Source organism: Protopterus annectens, chromosome 1.part0 (genome assembly GCF_019279795.1).
Source record: "Protopterus annectens isolate FY-2018-M chromosome 1.part0, PAN1.0, whole genome shotgun sequence".
In the NCBI taxonomy this organism is placed as follows: Eukaryota; Metazoa; Chordata; order Ceratodontiformes; family Protopteridae; genus Protopterus; species Protopterus annectens.
Genome location: NC_056725.1, coordinates 1,901,284,920 through 1,901,303,805, shown reverse-complemented (window position 1 = coordinate 1,901,303,805; position 18,886 = coordinate 1,901,284,920). Strand labels below are relative to the sequence as shown.

Sequence of the window (18,886 nt, the reverse complement as noted above, 5' to 3'; positions counted from 1 at the left end):
ATGGTAATAAGCGAGGTGGGGATATGAAATTAAGAATTGAAGAAATGGAAGCCCAGTGGATTATTAGGTTGAGAGTGAATGCAGGGCATGGTTTGAATGATTGTATACCATTAAGACCTGTTTTGAAGGCCAGACCACTACGAAGGAAATGAGTGGTTGGTTATCTGCCAGACGTCTCAACCAATCGGGGACAAATTTCAACAGAATCAGGGACAAGTCACAAAAAAATCAGGGACATTTTTAAAATATTAGTGCTATTAACTTCAAACATTGACAGAATCAGGGCATATGAATTAATACACATTTTCTGAAGTAAAAGAAGTCTATAACTCTTAATTATTATCATTATTCATTAAGTGTAATTCACCATCTTTCCTTCAAAAGTCACTAGTTTTAGGAGGGATTAAGAAGAACATAGCTAAAATTTGAGTCAAAATCAGGGACGTCCCTGAAAATCAGGGACAGTTGAGAGGTATATGCTACTTTCGTGATCAAATACATTAGTATGATGTGTTTGTGTATTGTTCTATATATATTTGATTAATATATATATATATATATATATATATATATATATATATATATATATATATATTTATATATTTTTTTATTATTATTATTATTAGTACTAGTATTTTTATTTTATTTTTGTGACTAAAGATATGTGTATTTGTCCTTATGTTTATATATATATTTCTACAGACACAACTTCATATATATATTTTAAATGTTTTTGGAATGGATTTTAGGGAGTGTACCTTTAAATTTTTTATGTCATGTGATCTTAGGTCAATAGTTAAATACGGCATCTTAGGTGCTTTGTTTTTATGTCACACCTGAAGAAGCATTTGGTGAAAGCGCTTGTGTGTTTTATTAAAAGATTGTTCCTGAACCTGGAGCTTTCCCTGCATTGGTTTATTGTTATATTTTATTGTTTGTTTTATCTGTTTCATGTAGGGTAAAAGTGAAATAAGGCCATGGCCATGTTAGAATAAGCTGAACCTGCTTAATATGCTAACATCTTGCTTATATTATCTTCACTATAATTATATTATGTAGCACTAATGATGATCATAGGTTGAATATATATACTTGTTTAATACTGACTTTGTACATTCTTATGTTTACAAACCACTTCAGCACAAATACTCAGTATTGTTGCTGTGCTAAGCATCGGCTCGTGGCTAAAAAGGGTCCCACCTACCCAATCAAAAAGACAAATAAACAAATAAATAGAAATAGTTTTCTTCAACGATTTTTTGTCAAAAATGTCAATCGCTGCTTTTCAAGACATTATAGACTTACAGCAATGGGTGATTTAACAAACAAAGCTCTGGTCAAAATGCCTCCTTGGGCAAGTATAAAATTATTATTTAGCAACAAGAAATTATTAACTGATATATGAAAGCAGAAAAAAGCCAAAATGTTTAAAATTAATGTTCTGTCATACTGCATTGTATAGTAGTTTTATGACATTATCATGATTCTTTTCAATAACTGCTTTATTCCAGTTATGCAGATATCATGTTTGTGACCATCCCCTCCAAGAACATGCTGGAATTTAACCTGACAAATGAAAAGCTCATCTTGTTCTCATCCAAAGCCCCGCAGATTAAGAACATGCTGGATTACTTTCTAACCGAGCTAAAGAAGGTATGGCAGTATAGTGGTAGTACATCTTATTACCCCATTGCTTTGAAATTAGGACAAGTCTTTCACTTCTCTCTTTCTTGTTTGGTTTTGTTTTTCTTTCTTTCTCTGTCTCTCTCTTTCTGTCTCTCAAATGAATAACTGTGATACACGGGACTAGGTTTTCCATAGCCATGGAAATCTCCATTCTCTGCAACATGTAGGATTCAGAGACACTTCTTTCTGTACTGCTTTGTATTTTCTTGTAATAGGTTGCATTTTGTTGAGTCTGTGCTCACTACTGACTAATGCAAACTAGCTGAAAATTCTGAGTACACAGAATGCCTGCACGGATCCTATGTCACTCAGTTTATGACAGACATACATGATGCAAAGCACTGCTCCTCTGGACTGTCCATCACAATGACATAGATTACTGAGGAAGCTATATGTATCTAAGTAAAAAAGAAAGTCAGCTGTCTGTCCAGTAACATATACATTAGTGCCCAGTATCCAATGACTTCTCAACCCATTTAATTCCAATTTCATGCAACCAATTCCCCTATGTATGCTCCAATCATGGAGTCCTGAAAACAATCATATATAAGGTTTTGCAGCAGTTTACCAATGTGTCTTTATGAGAGATCACAAAGTATTAATAGTATGCTTTAAAAAGTATGTTTTCTGGTTCTGTAGCTACAAATTAGTACTGCAGTATTAGCTTTAGTAGTACTGATATGCTAAATATTGCCAGCATAAGCCTGCTTATTTATATTTTAAGTAAGTGCAGTATTTTTTAAAAAATTTGATGAAAATGTGCATTTATTTCCAAAACACATGCATCATATATAAATGAAGGCCAAAATTATTGTGAATGTCCTGCAGGTGTAAAGAGTCTGGAAATCTACAGAGTGCATTTAATTGATTACAGGTGTGCTTAAATCATTCAGCTTACTCTTCAAAAAACAGTTGTTGGCAGAAATCCAATATGGAATATTCACGCTGTTCACATATGTCCATCCACCTACATAGATCCCATCCGTGGTAGTGGGCATACTTCCTGTATCTTTAATGCCAACACAATAAATACATTCCAGCAGTAGTTCAGCAGTAGATCAGGAGGAAACTTCACTGTCTCTTCTCACTACCACTACCACTAATACTGTCTCCCACTACTTTGCATCATGCTAAGTACCTGCTGTGCAGCTGTTTCATGTCTATTAACAAATTGTCTGCTCATGTTTTATATACAGCATCGATACGGAAAGGAACAGGAGAGAAAAAGAGGAATACATTTAATAGGATATTACATGTAAACGAAAGCATGCAAAGTTGTTTAACACTGTTTTTTCTGCTGACAAATCTTTAAATGTTATAAAACATGATTAAACCAGTGTTTACATACAGCATTTAAAACAGATGTAAACTTTAATAAAATGGCATTGCATATTACACCAATACAGATCCTTTAGATTAATATGTTACTCTTTTACACAGGACTCAAATTATGTCGTTGCAATTCGGAATTACATTACAGATGACAGAAGCCTGCTGAGCTTTCACAAAGGGGATATAATCCGTCTACAGCCAATGGAGGGCCTGGATCAAGGTTAGTTCCTGTTTGGATAACAGCCTGTCAGAAAATGCCAGCTGTTTAGAATCCTTATCTTCTTCTGATGGCAGTGGCCTACAGCAGTTACATGGTCCAAAGGACCTCCAGTCTTAATAAAAGTGTGGCGAAGTCTCAGTGCAGCAAACTGCATTGTTAACTACTCTATTCTCAGCTGTGAAGCAAGAACATTGCACTGAAAGTAACGATCTTCCTTCCTCATTAAGGATTCTAACAAATGCATACCTCTTCCTTTTGTGTGGGTTTCACATTTACAAAGGATTTCTCATAACTTAGTTGCAAGTTAAATTATTGTAATCTGCATACAAGTAACTTTTTCTACAGTAATCACTGTCAATTTTCTGAAAGAATGATCGGAAAATATTTAGATAGCACTTGTCTTGATGCTTATGCCTTTTTCTGGATTTCCCACTATTGCTGGGAAACTTTGCACAACATGAAATGTTTTGTGCAGCTTTTGTTACAGCTTTCTCCTTACCCGAGTTATTTCTTAGTCTGAAGCACCTCCATATAATACCATTATTATCAACTATAGCCAAAAGACTGAACAGTACGTGATTTCATCTGTGCCACAGGCAGAAAAAAAGTTATATTTCTGTGTACCCCTTTTCCATGTAATTGTGCTTGGAAATGAAGACTATGCAATAATGAATAAAAAGCTATGTAAACTTTATCTAGAACAAACCTGAAAACGTTTGTCAAGTTTCCCAAGGGGAGGTACACTTCAGCACATCTTGAATTTTAGATTAGCTATGTATTAATATGATACTGCATTGTATTTTGTACAATCAATAGTATTTTCTATCTTTAAAGATATACAGCTGGTTAGAAATTAATTACTGCAATTTTCAAATGTGCTGCTTTTGAAGTTACAGAAAAAAAGATTTGAAGAAAAAAGTTCACCATGGTAACTAAAAAACTGTAGGTATATAGTTTATATACATCATGCAGAAATCCAGCACTCTGTATTGTCATCAAATCAATGTTACTAATTACAGTTAAAGATAAAAATTAAGAAACTATGCATTAATCAAATACCGTAAAATGACATAGGGTATGCTTGCATCCATGAAGACATTTATAATAATATACAGGTTAGCTTTAAAAAGGGCTCACTCAGGCAACATTTTGGTCTGGTCACAGCATTCTAGATGGTCAGAGCATGTATGCCAGGTAAGTAAAAAGCAAGAAGTCTTTTACAGCTGCAGGATAATGACTGTCAGTAATGACCAGGCAGCGTATTAGTGCAGAATAACAACCATCAATAAAGATCAAAGGATTGTAGCATTGCAGTGCCCAAGTACAATTATACTAATCTTATACAATTGTTATTAAAATAAACCAAGAAATGTGGTTAAGAATGTTTTTGACCCATGCAGTGGTGGTGGAAGAATTAGATGGACATTTGGTTGTTTTTTCTGCTTTCTTTGATTATATTTGTCTGTTTCCATGCACATGCCCAAGTGATTTTTTTCTGGACACTCTTTCACTTTTAAAATTATAATTAAACTAGTTATGAATCAAAATTACTTGACAACAAGGTTGGAAAATGTACAGTGGTAATCAACAGAATACCTAAACAGTATAAGGCCCTGAGTGTCTCAATATCTAGCAAGACAACAACAAAAGTCCATTTTTTTTTCTTTAATATGTGGGTAACCTGGACCAATAAGAACCTTTTTCGATCACTGCCTAGTTAAAGAAATGTGTAAATATGAGATCATATACAAAACGTATTTGGATATCTTGACAAACAAAATGCAAACATACATAATCCTGTCCATATACAGATAAACACCACAGTTATAAGACCGCAACCATGGGCCTCCAAAAGCATGTTAAAATGATCTTAGTATATAAATAACAGCCTCCAATAAACAACATTTTGTGTTTTACTGGATGAAAAGTTTAAGCTGAGAATAAGAATACAGTTTATGATGTATTCTGATGTCACTAGGGAAGTAGTTGCTTTGGTGGAGAAGATACTGTAAAGAGAGTTAACAAGTGGTGCAAACTGTAAGAGACATAGCCAAAGGATTGCAAGATACTCCTGTATGATTTCAGTGAAATAAGTTGGCATAAAGTATTGCAGTTGCAGTAATCAAAATGTATTGTTAGTGAGTAATGCATAAGAAAGAGGGTTGCTTACTCTCAACCTCTTAGTGCAAGAAATCTGGACAAAGCCATAAATAATGGGGGGGGGGTCAAAGGCCCAAAACAAGGGACAATTTTTAAATGTTGCTCTTATAAGAAAGTTAATAGAATAACAGGTTTTGCATTAGCATGCATTTTCTGAAGGGAATGAAGTCTGAAACTCAACTGTGTGTCATTATTTTCTGACTTAAGTCCTCAATGCCTAGCTAGAAAACAAATAAAATTATGAAGACTATACCAAAAATATGAGGCAAAAATCTGGACATTCTGTGAAAATCTAGAAAGTTGAGATGTATGGAGGGTTGCTCAGCTATAAACTGGTAGCTACCAATCTTGAGTTTTTTATGACATAGATGTAGGTGTTTCCTGTGAACCCCTGGTATAAATTTGAGGCTTTTGTTCTGTACAGTCTTTAGCCTTTGCTAGTTATGCATAGAGGTGGGATTAATTATTGGGGGTATACTTAACAGTAGGGAGCAGGTTACCCTTCTTAATATTATATTTTACCTGATTTGTCAGCAGACTGCTCATACTATAGCATATCGGCAGCACATTAGACACTTTATTCCTCAGCTTGATCAGATTCATGCTGGTTGCCGTCAGCAAGGGAAGTCCATGACAGAATGTATACCTGACCCGTATCCTCTCCAAAGCCTATGGCAGCTGTCATGCCACCATTCACTACCCCGTGTGTAACAAGAAGTTATACTACAGATGTAATAACAGAAGGCTGGCTATGAATGCAAGATCAGTGATAAACAATATCAAAAGGTACAACAGCCTCATAAAGAGACTAGTTCCATGTGGAATTCATCTGCCCATGACTCACTGTTTCTGTGGTGCAAATAACACACATGGCAATTGCTTCTATAGCTCTGCCTTTGAGATGCACAAAGGAATCAGACCAGTGTTTCAGTGGTGCAAGTTGAAGTTTGTACACTGTTTTATATTTACACTTGCGAATCTCCTTCTCTAGTTCAGCCTCTAACCAAGTGACTGAGGTACACAGACAGATTCTCATCTGTCTCTGTACCTCAGTTGTGCATATGGGAATGCCTCCACTACCTTAGGAATGTATATGGGATTGTTAATGCTCCATGTACTTTAAACCTTGCCTTAGTGGTATACATAAGAATATATCTGTTCCTGGATCCCAAGCCCCTGCATCTGCAGTACACATTAGAATGCACACTCACTGCTGTCTGCTTCACTAGATGGACAAGGTCGCAAAGGAAGAGTTAAGCTCAATGGTTTATGGCATGATAGCCTGATGGCTCGCTTTGCTCACCTCCCCTAGTTCTGGCCTCATTTCATAAAAGGGTCTATATTACAAGATCGAAGCTTTAGTTAATTGAATAACTAAAGCTCAATCTTGTAATATCAAAACTGTAAAATGTCAAATGGACGATTCAACCCAGGGAAGTGCTTCCCTCGGCCATTATATGGATTATGCCCTTTTCTCCAATTTGGTGCAATCTCGGAGTTGGTATATTTAGTTAGGGGGTGTGGGGGTTGAAGCCTCCCACTTGATTTCAGGTCTGAATATTTTTTTGTTGTTGCAGCCAAGGGAAGTGCTTCCCTGAGTTGAAATGGCCATTTGACATTTTATGGTTTAGATATTACAAGATCGAGCTTTAGTTATTTGATTAATTAAAGCTTTGATGTTGTAATATAGACACATAAAATACATCAGTAGTCATATCTGCTCCTTTGTATTCCCCATAAGAGACATCAGTTATCAAGCCTCTAGGAAAGTTAAGACAGAAAAAAGTGTGCCCCCCCCACTACAAGACAACAGGCAAGTGTAGTGACACAGGCTATGGAAAAAAGTGTGACTTCATGTCCTGATAAGCACACCCAAAATTTAGTAACACAAGTTCCAAACGTTAGCAGGCAAATTATGAAACATAAGTAACTAAACAGTAGAAGCATGGTCAATAATGCATTGGAACACAATGAAGGTAAATTTGTCACTCACACACACACACACACACACACACACACACACACACACACACACACACACACACACACACAGGTTCATACTAGGCTAACAACCATCAGGACCTTTATAAGCCTAGCAGTGCAACCCAACCCATTGTTGTCCAAGTGTATCATGGATGTTTATTAGGAGGGAGATGTTAGCTTGGAAGTTAGTAGAGGTTATGTGCGATATGTTAGTTTGGGCATTACTGTTTGCCTCTGTCAATCTGAGACATGGGGTCCAGACCTGGATCCGTTGGTCAAGGTTACGTTTAAATAGGGCTAGAGATGGACTCTGCTTCAACATGAATGGGTATCTTTACTTTCTGCCAAAAAGAAAGCCCAGACCATTAGAGGTGAGGATTCTAATAGCAATCTTACTGGTTTGTTTGTTTGTCTTTTCCCGGTTAGGGGTTGCCACAGCAGAACTCCGGTCCATTAATGATTGGCAGTTGATTTTTATGGTGCCGAGTTGCCAGCCCAATGCCCAACCTTCAGCAAAGGCACGCCCATTCATGCATGTCTTTCGGAGGCCACTCGACCACAGGGAGGACATGCAGACTCCACACAGAAGGCACTCCAGCCGAGAATCGAACAGGAGAACCTCTTGCTGTGAGGTAACAGTGCTACCGCTGTACCACCGCGAATCTTACTGGTACTGCCTATAAAATTAAGTTTTCTGTTACAGTAATTGATTGTGCATATTGTTATACTTTGTTTCCCCCAGCTCTCCACATTTTTACTGATGGTACTAAACTGTTCTGCCTTCATTTTCTATCATGATGTAGTTGTCATCAAAGACCTGCTAGATATGCTAAAGTTATAGTTTAAAAAAAAGAAGTCATTGATATTCATACACTTTCACACACCCTTTTGGTATGCCACCTTCTGCCTACAGCAACAACCGTCCTTTCATAATGGGCATCTGGCTCTTGGGAGATGAAGCCCCAACATTTAAAATGAAAAAAGGTGTGATGGTGGTGGATGTGGTGGGGTATGTCTGCAGCTTTTTTCTGTAGACCTGTCAGGTCTATACTAACAATATTGATGCTAGCACTATGCTTTCAAACACAGTAGTCAGTTTGCTGAAGGAAAATAGCCACTGCCCTCTACAATGAGTATTTCCTCTTCCCTTAACACTTCTAACACCAAATATGCAAGGTGAGAAGAGAGGTAGGTAGCAGAAGAAGCAGCCATAAAGTGAAAACAGAATGAGAGATTCCAGGTATAAGACAGGTGTGAAGTGGTACCAGCCTTTGCAGTACAGGAATGACATATCTGCCATGTCCGATTCCTCCCTGTTAAATAAATACGCTTTATAAATTGCACGTTATGGCATACTTGTTGTATGCCTATCTACTCCCTTGATTTGAAAGTTATAGTTGTTTATTTCTTTTTCTCTTGCAAGGAAAAAAGGGAAGTTTGGTAGTAGGACTTTCAGTAGTTCCTGGTTTAGTCTATAAATTAATTACTGAAAGTAATGTGCACATCTAAACATGGTAAACTGTTTCCTTGGATGTTCAGAGTAATTTAAAGAGATGACATCATAAGCACACAGTGATGTTTTTTCAGATATTATGACATGCAGTTCTCAGAGCTTTCTACTATAAGTAACAACATTTAAATGTAACGATTTGAAACAGGACACTTCACTGTGAACACATGCAGAGAACTCCACTAATCAGGTCCCACTAACTCAGTACCCTGTTTGCCAAGAGCTGTTGGTGATCACATATTTTGCTAATTATGCAATGCTTTTGCACATGGTATTTGCTAATTCAGAAATCCTGCAAGCTTGGAGAAGAGGAAACAGCTGGTATTACATGGGATCATCTGTTGCCTTTTTTCGTGATTGTGTTTGTGTAACCTCAGAATAAGTAATAAGTAATAGAAATGCAGCCAATTAAGCTTGGGTCACCAGTCAAGACCTTAAGGCTTTGTAGAATACTTGCTAGAAAAAAAAAATCTTGAAGGTGGTTGCATTTAAAAGGACAAGGGGATCTATACCGTGTTCCATCAAGGGGCGCCAATACCCTTGAGCATAAAAGATCAAAGAAACCATCAGTGTAAGAATAGTTTCAGTAAACGCAATTATCTGAATTCGAAGAAGGGACTAATTCATTAGAAATGTAGATGGAACATAACATTTTGCTGTGAAGTAAGCGCAGCCTTGATTGTATCTTTCTTTTCTCTGGCGTGTAACAGTCTTGGAGTTCGCTATATTAATCTTTCACAAACTATTTTTTGATCAGTTGTGGTTAATGAAGTTCAGTTTAATGAAGAGTAGATTGCCAGACTCTCCTATATCTAATAGTCTTCACTGACGTCGATAGAATAAAGGGATATAGTTAAGGTAGTTATTAAGGGATTGATATCAGAGCTTCACAGAAACAATGTATCCACTAACACTGAGAATAAAACATTGATATAAAGAAAACAGTTAAAAACATATTAAGTTCATGGTTGCACAACAGTGAGGAAAGGGCATACACCAGCAAAGTGAAAAACATATTGTCACCCCTTGTCAGGAGCACTTCACCATGTCTAAAATATACTCAAACCATATCCCCAGATCAAACCACTTCAAATAAAAATCCACTTCATCACTTGTCTCATTCCATTATATATTCTGTCTCACAGATAATGTATCAGAAGCAAAGAAGCCAAGAGTTCCAAACCATAAATTCCAGAAACAATGGTCCACACACCTAAAATCAATAATACTAACACTCAACAATCCTTTATACTCCGATCCTATGACAACATCTGATTATGTGTCTTCAGAAATTGTTGTAAAAATGCAAGTAGCAGTGGGGCTGGATAGACACTGGAGTTTCCCAGAGTATTATTTAAAAAAATGTAGGGACTGGTGTAGCGATCTTATATGCACAGTAATAAAAAATGTAAGTGAGTAAGAGAAAAATCTTTAGTAGTCCAAAGGGATACCACATACGCTTGGATAGGCACAGAGGTAACGATTTCTACAAGTAAGCTGTGGCATGCATGCAAAATTAATATGCAGGTGACAATGGGCAGACCACTATGTTTAGAGGACAAAAGGGCTCATGAGGACCTCTATGTAGAATAAGAAATATCAGAAGTGAAGCAGCAAACAGAGTGGATGGTTTATAAAAAGTCTGACTTCCTGAAGGAGTCAGTTAATGATTATTTAAACTTCCCTGAGTGCTGAATGATCTGGTTGTCAAATTATGGCAGCAAAGGGCTCAAAGTGTGGTGAATAGGACTCATGCAGGCCTGTGGGAGCTCAGAGGTAGAAATCTGGTGGAAGCAGTGACAGTCTGCAGAGAATACCATGACAACTTACATTTAGCTGAAACTAGAGAGTGAATGGAAGGAATCGATTGGGAGAATTTTACGGGTGGAAAGGCTTCTCACAAACTGAACAGGGACTAGGCTGAGAAGTTAATGAACAACAAACCATGAAAAAGAAAAAAATATTAAATACCACTAGGCAGGAACTGCTCAAATAAAACAAAATAAACAAAACTAAAACACTGATCTTTATTGTAACAAAACATAATACTCTGGTGCCTCAGCTTACACACTGCATTCAAGGAGTACTAAAATACACAATTAACAATCCTGTTGTATATACACATCCAGATTGTCCAATTAAACAATTAAAACAAAACTGATTAATCAAATAAGAACTCTCCAGTTACAATCCACATTAAGACCTAAGGGACATAAAGTATCAATTAGATTCTTTATACAAAAGTTTTCTCTTGCAAACATTGTCTGAATTAAAGTGAAAAAGACACCTTTTCTAGAATAGTTGCTTTTAAATCACTGGGGTCAGAATCATGATATTGTAAAAAATCTTGAGCAACAGGACTCTCCACCTTAACCTTTTTAATATTTCTGAAATGTTCCTGCAACCTCAACCTAGGGCCAAAGTGCCAGAGTATTATATTTTGTAACAATAAAGATCAGTGTTTTATTGGAGGAGTTAATGAAGTCTATTAATACTTAAGATGTTAATCATGTAATAAAGACGTACGTCCAGGGTAAGACTCACGATCAGGCAGCCTGCTGATGGAATTTTGGAGACAGAACCTGAAAAAGACTCTTGCCAGTTTTGGTGAAATTATTTAAAGAAGTGCTGTTCAACATAATTGTTCCTAACATATTGAAGTAAGCAGTAGTAATAGTTACTCTGCAGAAGGGAGATGATCTGATGTTGCCATCCTTTTACAGACCCACACTGGTAACCAGTCCTGATTATAAGTTATTTGTTCCTATACTAGCAGCCAGAAAGGCAACATTCCAGCCTAAGTTGAAAGATGTGGGTCTTCAGCTATTTGACAGCATAGTAAAAATAGTGATACTTATGAACATGGATTCATGAAACAAGTTAGTAGTATAAAGCTTATGTGCTGAAAAAGCATTTGATAGAGCTGAATGGATTACTTGACAAGGGTTTTAGATAGGTTCAGATTACCCCAATATTTTGTTAAATTGATTTATGTTGAGTCAACTGCAATGGCTAAGACCCATTTGGTTTTGTATTACCTTTTCACTTAACTATAGGGATACATCAGGGATGATCTCTGTAACCAATACTATTCAGTTATAAATAGGATCTCAGGCAGTGACACTGAGGAAAGCAAATGAAAGGGATATATATATATATATATATATATATATATATATATATATATATATATATATATATTAGCAGCAGAGGAAGTGAGTTTACTTAATAGATTGAAATGGTTTAGCCTATTCACATAGTCAGTGGAAGAATTGAGGTTGAGCTCATGAATATCTGTGGGAAACATTAAGTATCTGGGTATATGGCTAGGAGAAACACTGTGTCCCTCTATTGAGAAAACCTACAATAAGCTATGCATGAGAATTAGGACTGGGGCTAAGAGATGCTCACTGTAGATTTGCATCAGAAAATTCAAGCCTTGCACTTTTTTTGAATTCCCCTCATGCTATATGTATTTCAGTCATTTCCAGGGCTATTCTGAGGGTCCTAACTGAAACCACATAAAGTATGATTGTGAACTAATGTTATATAGATATAAAGTTAATGTTGCTTGGTATACACCAATTATTGCAAAGGAAAAATGGAAAAGGGAGCCCTGGACCAATAGTTATTATACCAGGCTTTCCAAATCAAATATTTATGTTTACTTCATATGGTAACATATGCAGCAAAATGGAAACTGGAAACTTCATTACTGGTGCATGATGTAGAGGAAGCTAGGAGAGCTGCATTCTGAATGTATGCAAGGGGAAGAAATGAAAGTAAGTTGAACTTACTGTAAAAGTAGATGTTCAAATGATCACTGTTGCAAGTAGCCTTAGCTATTTGGGTTATATTCTGCTAAGAATATAACAGCTGGCCAGCTTCTAAAGCTTCAGGGCATCTTCCATGCCCACAAACATTCAAGCATCTCAAGAGGACAAGTTTGGGTGCAAAGCCCTTCAGAGCTGTCCTGCCAGCATAGAGAAGGAGGATGAGCCCTCAAACGACAATGCTAGGAATAACAAAAATAAATGTCCACACTCTTGCATAAAAAACAAACCAAAAAACAAGCGGGGGGAGTGGAAAGAGGGAGGAGCTACTGCAGCAGTGATCATTCAGCTGTTATGGTGCACTCAGCTTACACAACTGTACTAATTTCTTCATACTGATGACTGCTGCCGTAGCCTTAGCTATATGGGTATATTACACTTGCTAACTATACTTGGGAGGAGGAAGGAGAAAGGTCCAGGAGCACTTGGAGAATGGTCCTGGCAAACCTTGATCTAGAAAATAAAACAAACTGGCAGGTTGACTATTTAATGTAAAAATAAAAAATAAAACACGTAAACGCATTTGTTTAAGCAGTGTAAACTTCATCAGACAATAGTAAAATGTAAAGCAAACATTTAAATAGTGCACAGTTCATTCTGATTGGACGCAAGGAAAACAGCTAGCAATGACAAGGAAAGGTAACATTAACTCTTCAGTCTCAGTTGTTTTTATCTCAAATAGGAGTTAAAAATACAATATGTTAAAAACATTATGTTACAGTTAAAATTAAAAAAACAACCAATTCTGAAAAACCTTTTCATACTGTTTTGGTGCCTCAACTCTAGAAGAAATTAGTCATGAATTAATATATTCATTAATACATAATCCTATTTATTATACTATTTTATTTCTTTCAAGGGGGTTTTAATTTTAGGACAGGAGTAATAGAAGTCCTGTCATTTCTACCAGGCCATTTATCGGCATGCAATAAAATTTGCCATCTAAGTACTTTTAATTCTAAAATGCCCCCCAAGGTTTTTTATCATTGATCTCTACATGGTCTATGGCCATGAACCTGAAGTTGTGGTTGATAGTGTCATGGATGTGTCTAGCTAAGGCATTGTTTAAGTTGTTCTTCCTAATGGCATAATCATGTTCATAAATTCTGGTGGTAAATTTTCTTTCAGCTTTGCCTATGTAGAATACAGGACACTGATCACATGTAGCCACGTAAACAACTGCCTTTGAAGAACAATTATATGTCCCTTTAATACAGTATTCAGCGTTATTTATAACAAACATGTCTCCAGTTTTAACCTTATGACACCATTTACATGACCAAATTTGTGAGTGCCAAAGCGACCTGTCATATTCTGAATTTGCCTGTTTCTAAGAAGATCTTTTAAATTTTTGACTTTCCTATATGTTATAACTGGTTTCATAACCCTCGCGTCCTGTTTTTGCAAAAATAACAAACTATTACGTTCTTCCTGATTGATGTTAACTAAACTCTGAGCTCCCTTATACTTATTCCTATTCAGGTTATAAAGATCTAACTCACACAGTTTCTCATACATTGCAAGCTTAGGATGCAATGGGGGGCTTTTATGTGGAGCTGATTCTGAAGATATTGCTATTACAAGTGTCTATCCGTGATTCATTCTCATACAATAAAGTCAGGTTCAACTTTCTTAAGTACATTTTAAAATTAATAATTGTGTCAATAACATTAAACTTCCTAGTAGGGACAAAAGTCATTCCTTTAGAAAGTAAGTCAGCTGTAGTCTCCTCAATAGATAACTTAGAATAGTTATAAACAGCAAAATCTTTTTGGTGATTAAGCAGTACAGTGTAGCTATTTCTACTCTGTTCGAAATCATTGCTTATTTCAAGATTGTCCTGGTCAGAAAGTTTGATACAATTTTCTATATCACAAAAACCATCATTCAAAATACTCATGTCCTCCAATTCTTGTTCTTCGGTCGGGCCCCTTGAAACCCCATGGCTTGAAACCCCACCTGGGGTTGTTGCCTGTTGTTGTAGAAAACTTTGTTTCTGATCCTCTCACTTCTCCTGAGTTCAGGGTACACTTTGCCATAGTTTAAAGCCATCTCATCAGTTCTTTCAAGCATGGCTTCATTATTTTCCAAAGAATTAGGGGGATAGAAAGAGGATTTCTTGTTTCAACAACAGTACTTTTAAACTTTTTGTAAGTGCCTGGGGGTTTTGGATAAGCAGTACCATTTGCATAGTCATTCACAACCCTATCTATTTTATTTAATTTGCCAACCTTTCATTTATTGATATGCTGATCTATGCTGTTATATATTCTAAAAAGTTCATATCTCATAGCATTGTATTCTCTGTCATCTCATATAGACTTGTCTAAAACAGCAAGCTCTTTAAATAGCATATCATTGTCATTAGTGTTGTACTTGACTAATAACTCAAGAAGCTCTAGTCCACACTTCTCAAAAAGTTGCAATAAATCAAGGTGAAAATTGGAGTTGTGCACCAGTCTGGTAGGGAAACACCAAACCCTTAAACCCTTTAGAATGACATTAAGTCTTATACATTCTTTAAGGTAAGCGTTTTCTAGCTGCAATTTATTGCAGCGTAACAACTTAGAGTCAAACCTCATTCAGCTTACCTTCAATATGAGAAACACCATGTCCAGTATCAGTATTAAAGGGTAATTCAGTTCGTAGCCAGTCCTGGAGTTGTGGTATTTCATTTTAAAGTCCTTGTACACGTCCGTTAGATGCAGCCACATTCTGAAAGCTCCTGCTTTCAGTCTCTCTTACGTCCTGGTTACGCAAATGCATGTCATTTCTTTGTCTAGGCTCTAACTCAGTGAACTGGCCAAAGGCAAGGCATTGGGGAGTGAGATTTAAGTCTGGAGGCTGCTTGCTAGATTCCCTGTGCAAGTTAAGTACCTCACTTGTGTTGGTTTTGTTGGAAAGACCAACATGTTGGTACAAATTGTCGATCCTTTGAGTTAACATCAAAACAAGTAGAGTTAAGTAACCAATGTCCGTTTCCGTTCGTTCTTGAACATTTTCCTTTATAGGTGATGAGGACTTCACAACACTGCCAGTAGCCATGAAAAAAAAAACAAACTGAGAAACCAAAGTTCTGAAACAAACCAAAAAATAAAATGAACTGGCAGGTTTAGTTCCCACAAGCACCAAACACAAGGAATAGTATAAAATCTTGAATATTTTAATGTAAAAATAAAAAATAAAACACGTAAGCGCTTTCGTTTAGGCAGTGTAAACTTCATCATACAATAGTATAATGTAAAGCAAACATTTAAATAGTGCACAGTTCATTCTGATTGGCCCCTGGCTATTTCCAAAGAAGAGAGAACCACAGTTACTTGGGCCAGAAGGGAGTCACCACAATAATCTAGGGGGATTCCTGGATATTAGTGGAAAGGGTGAAAAAGGCATACAGGAACATTCCTGAACAGAAAAGGCATCTGTCTTTCAGGTATTTTTGCATGGAGTCCCCCACTAATGGATCAAATCTTGGAAGACCCCCTAATTTAGTTTCCATTTGTGAGGGTCTGCCCTAGTCCTACTCAGCTTGTCTGCTGCACAATTTTGCTCTGAAGAAAAGTAGGATGCCTGCAGAGTGAGACTGTGCTGTGAAGCTATATCCCAAGCTAACATGGCTAGTCTGCAAAGGGGATAAAGCCTGGTTCCCCGTTGCTTGTTGATGTACCACACAACTTTGGTATTGTCTGTAACCACTTGAAGAGGTTCTGGGGACCAAAGATGGTTCAGACAGTTGAGTGCTTTGATCAGGACAAGCATCTCCTTGATATTTATGTGCTTGCATCTGTCCTTGTTTTCCCACACCCTCTGCACTTTTATCCCTCCTGAAACTGTTCCCAAAGTAAAGTCCAAAACATCTGTGATAAATGACTGCTTTGGAGCTGGGAGGGAGAAGGGGAGACCTGGATTTAAGGATATATGTTGCCTCCTCCAAAACATTTCTCTTCTGAGATGTCCTGTGATTTGAAAAGATGAATGGTGTTGATGTTATGACCAAAGAGATTTCAGATGTCACTGTATCTTTCTCATGTGGAGTTTTGCCAGGGGAGTCATAAGAATCAAAGATGCCGTGAGAATCAAATTTCTGAGTTATTCCCTCACAGTGACCAAAGTCTGAGTGGAAAACCTTAGAAACAGATCTAGATAAAGATCTATTTTTCCTGTGGAAGAAAAGCTCTTTGAACTGAGGTGTCTAGTTGACATCCCAGGAACACAATCCTATGTGAGGGAGTCAAGAAAGACTTTTGAATGTTCTCTTGGAATCCTAGCTTGTGCAAGAGATCTCTCACCCAATGCAGAGATGCCTGACATCTAGAAAAATACTCTGCAGAGGTAAGGAAGTGATTTACATAAAAAAAATGTGGATACCCTGTGGCCTGGCATGAGCTATATCTAGAGCCAGACACTTTATGACCACTCTTGCTGCACTTTATGACCACTCTTGGTGCAGTGGATAGCCTAAACTGTAAGACAGAGAACTGATAATGTAATACAAACAGACAAAACCTTAAGAAATGCCTGAAGTCTGAATGAATAAGGATGTGATGTTAAGCATCTTTTAAGTCTAGTGTTATCAGGAAACTTGAAAGAAGAAGAAGAAGAGGTAACAGGTTGTGAAGTGACATCATTTTGAATTTGGGCACTAGCACAAACAGGTTTAAGAAAAAAAGCTCCAGAACTGATCTCCAAGAATTTTCTTTTTTTGGTACTAAGAAAATTCTTGAATAAAACCCCTTCACCACCTGGGAAGGAGGAACTGGTCCTGTCACTCCTTGGGACAGCATGTGATGAAAAACAGGAGGAAACCAAAGAAACTGATCTGCAGGATGATGTCTTTAACCCCGCTGAATGATTTTCAGAGCCCATTTGTCTGAAAAAAATCTGCTGCCAAAGAGAAAAATGGAGATTCAGAATTTCTGGAAGAGAATAGGCGCCAGGGTAGGTGAGGATCACCAGGTCTCTTGAATAGTCATTTTCATTTTTTGGAGTGAGCTTGGTTTTGAGCCGTTTGAGATTTCTTTTTGGAACCTCCTTGCCACTTCTTCTTAAACATCTGTTTACATGAATTCTTTTGAAACTGTTGATTCTGTTTTTTGCCAGAACTGGATGAGAACAAAGAAAATCCCATGGACAATTTGTGAAAGGAGGGCAAAACAATCTTAGAGAACCCTTAGATCATCTTGTCCCTTTCATCACCCTTTTTGATCACCTCTCCAGCCAAGGGGCCAAACATTAAATTTCTATTTAATGGAGAATTTAAAATGTCACTTTTTAAATTATATGGGAAGTTCTAAGCAAGGCAAACCTCCTTAAAACAGTGCCAGGCCCATAGCCATGGAAGAAGTATCAACAGAATCATACACATACTCTGCAAGCAATGAGTAGTAACCTGCGCAACAGAAGAAATTAAATTATTTAAAGCAGTTTTTTCTTCACAAGAAAAACTGTAGATAAAACATTCCTCATGCTTTCACAATCAGTCATAACAAACCTTAACATATGAGCCTGGCAATTTAAAATTCTGAAAATCAAAGCTGAAGAAGTATACACTTTTTCCCCATATGTATTAATACATTTTCCCATTCTTATCAGAAAGAGTAGGATTGAAATTAACTAAGTGCTTAGCAGCAGTGGAGTCAATTAAGGTTATAGCTGCTGGGTCAGGTTTGGGAATAGTGTATAAACACTTAAAAGACTGAGGAACTTTAGCTGCCTTTTTAGGGACAGCTGGCTGACTATCAGGACAATTGCAGGCAATAAGACACACATCCTCTAAAGCAGACAGGATAGGAGAAATGGGTGAAGGTTCTGGAAAATCTGAAAAACTCATATTTTCTGAGGGACTGAGACACCTCAGTGTTTTCCCACTGAAAACACTGGCACATTCTAACAATGGTCTCAGAGAAAGAGAAACTCCCCACAGGAAGAATCAGAAACTGAGCTCTCCACTGAGTCTGAATCAGAAATCTGAGGACAAAACCCTGGATCCATCCCTGCATCTTCCTGTTCAGATTCAGACTCTTGAAACTCTTCAGGAAAACAGGCAGTCCTGTTTCTTTTACCAGAAGCTACTCTATAAGAAAGAAGGACCAATAACCTCAATTAAGCCCTGCCAGTCCCATTAAACTACTCCTATCTAAAGAAATTTGAGGAGCAGTAGAT

General features: G+C 37.0%; 1 protein-coding gene across 1 annotated transcript in view; it reads left to right on the top strand.

The window, feature by feature from the left end:
* MYO15A (myosin XVA) overlaps positions 1 to 18,886 on the top strand; it is a 1,299,796-nt gene that overhangs the window by 792,651 nt on the left and 488,259 nt on the right. Inside the window, exons 47-48 of the mRNA XM_044070057.1 lie at positions 1,512 to 1,653; positions 3,127 to 3,238. Of these exons, the coding sequence (XP_043925992.1) occupies positions 1,512 to 1,653; positions 3,127 to 3,238 (254 nt within the window). The remainder of the gene's footprint in view (positions 1 to 1,511; positions 1,654 to 3,126; positions 3,239 to 18,886) is intronic.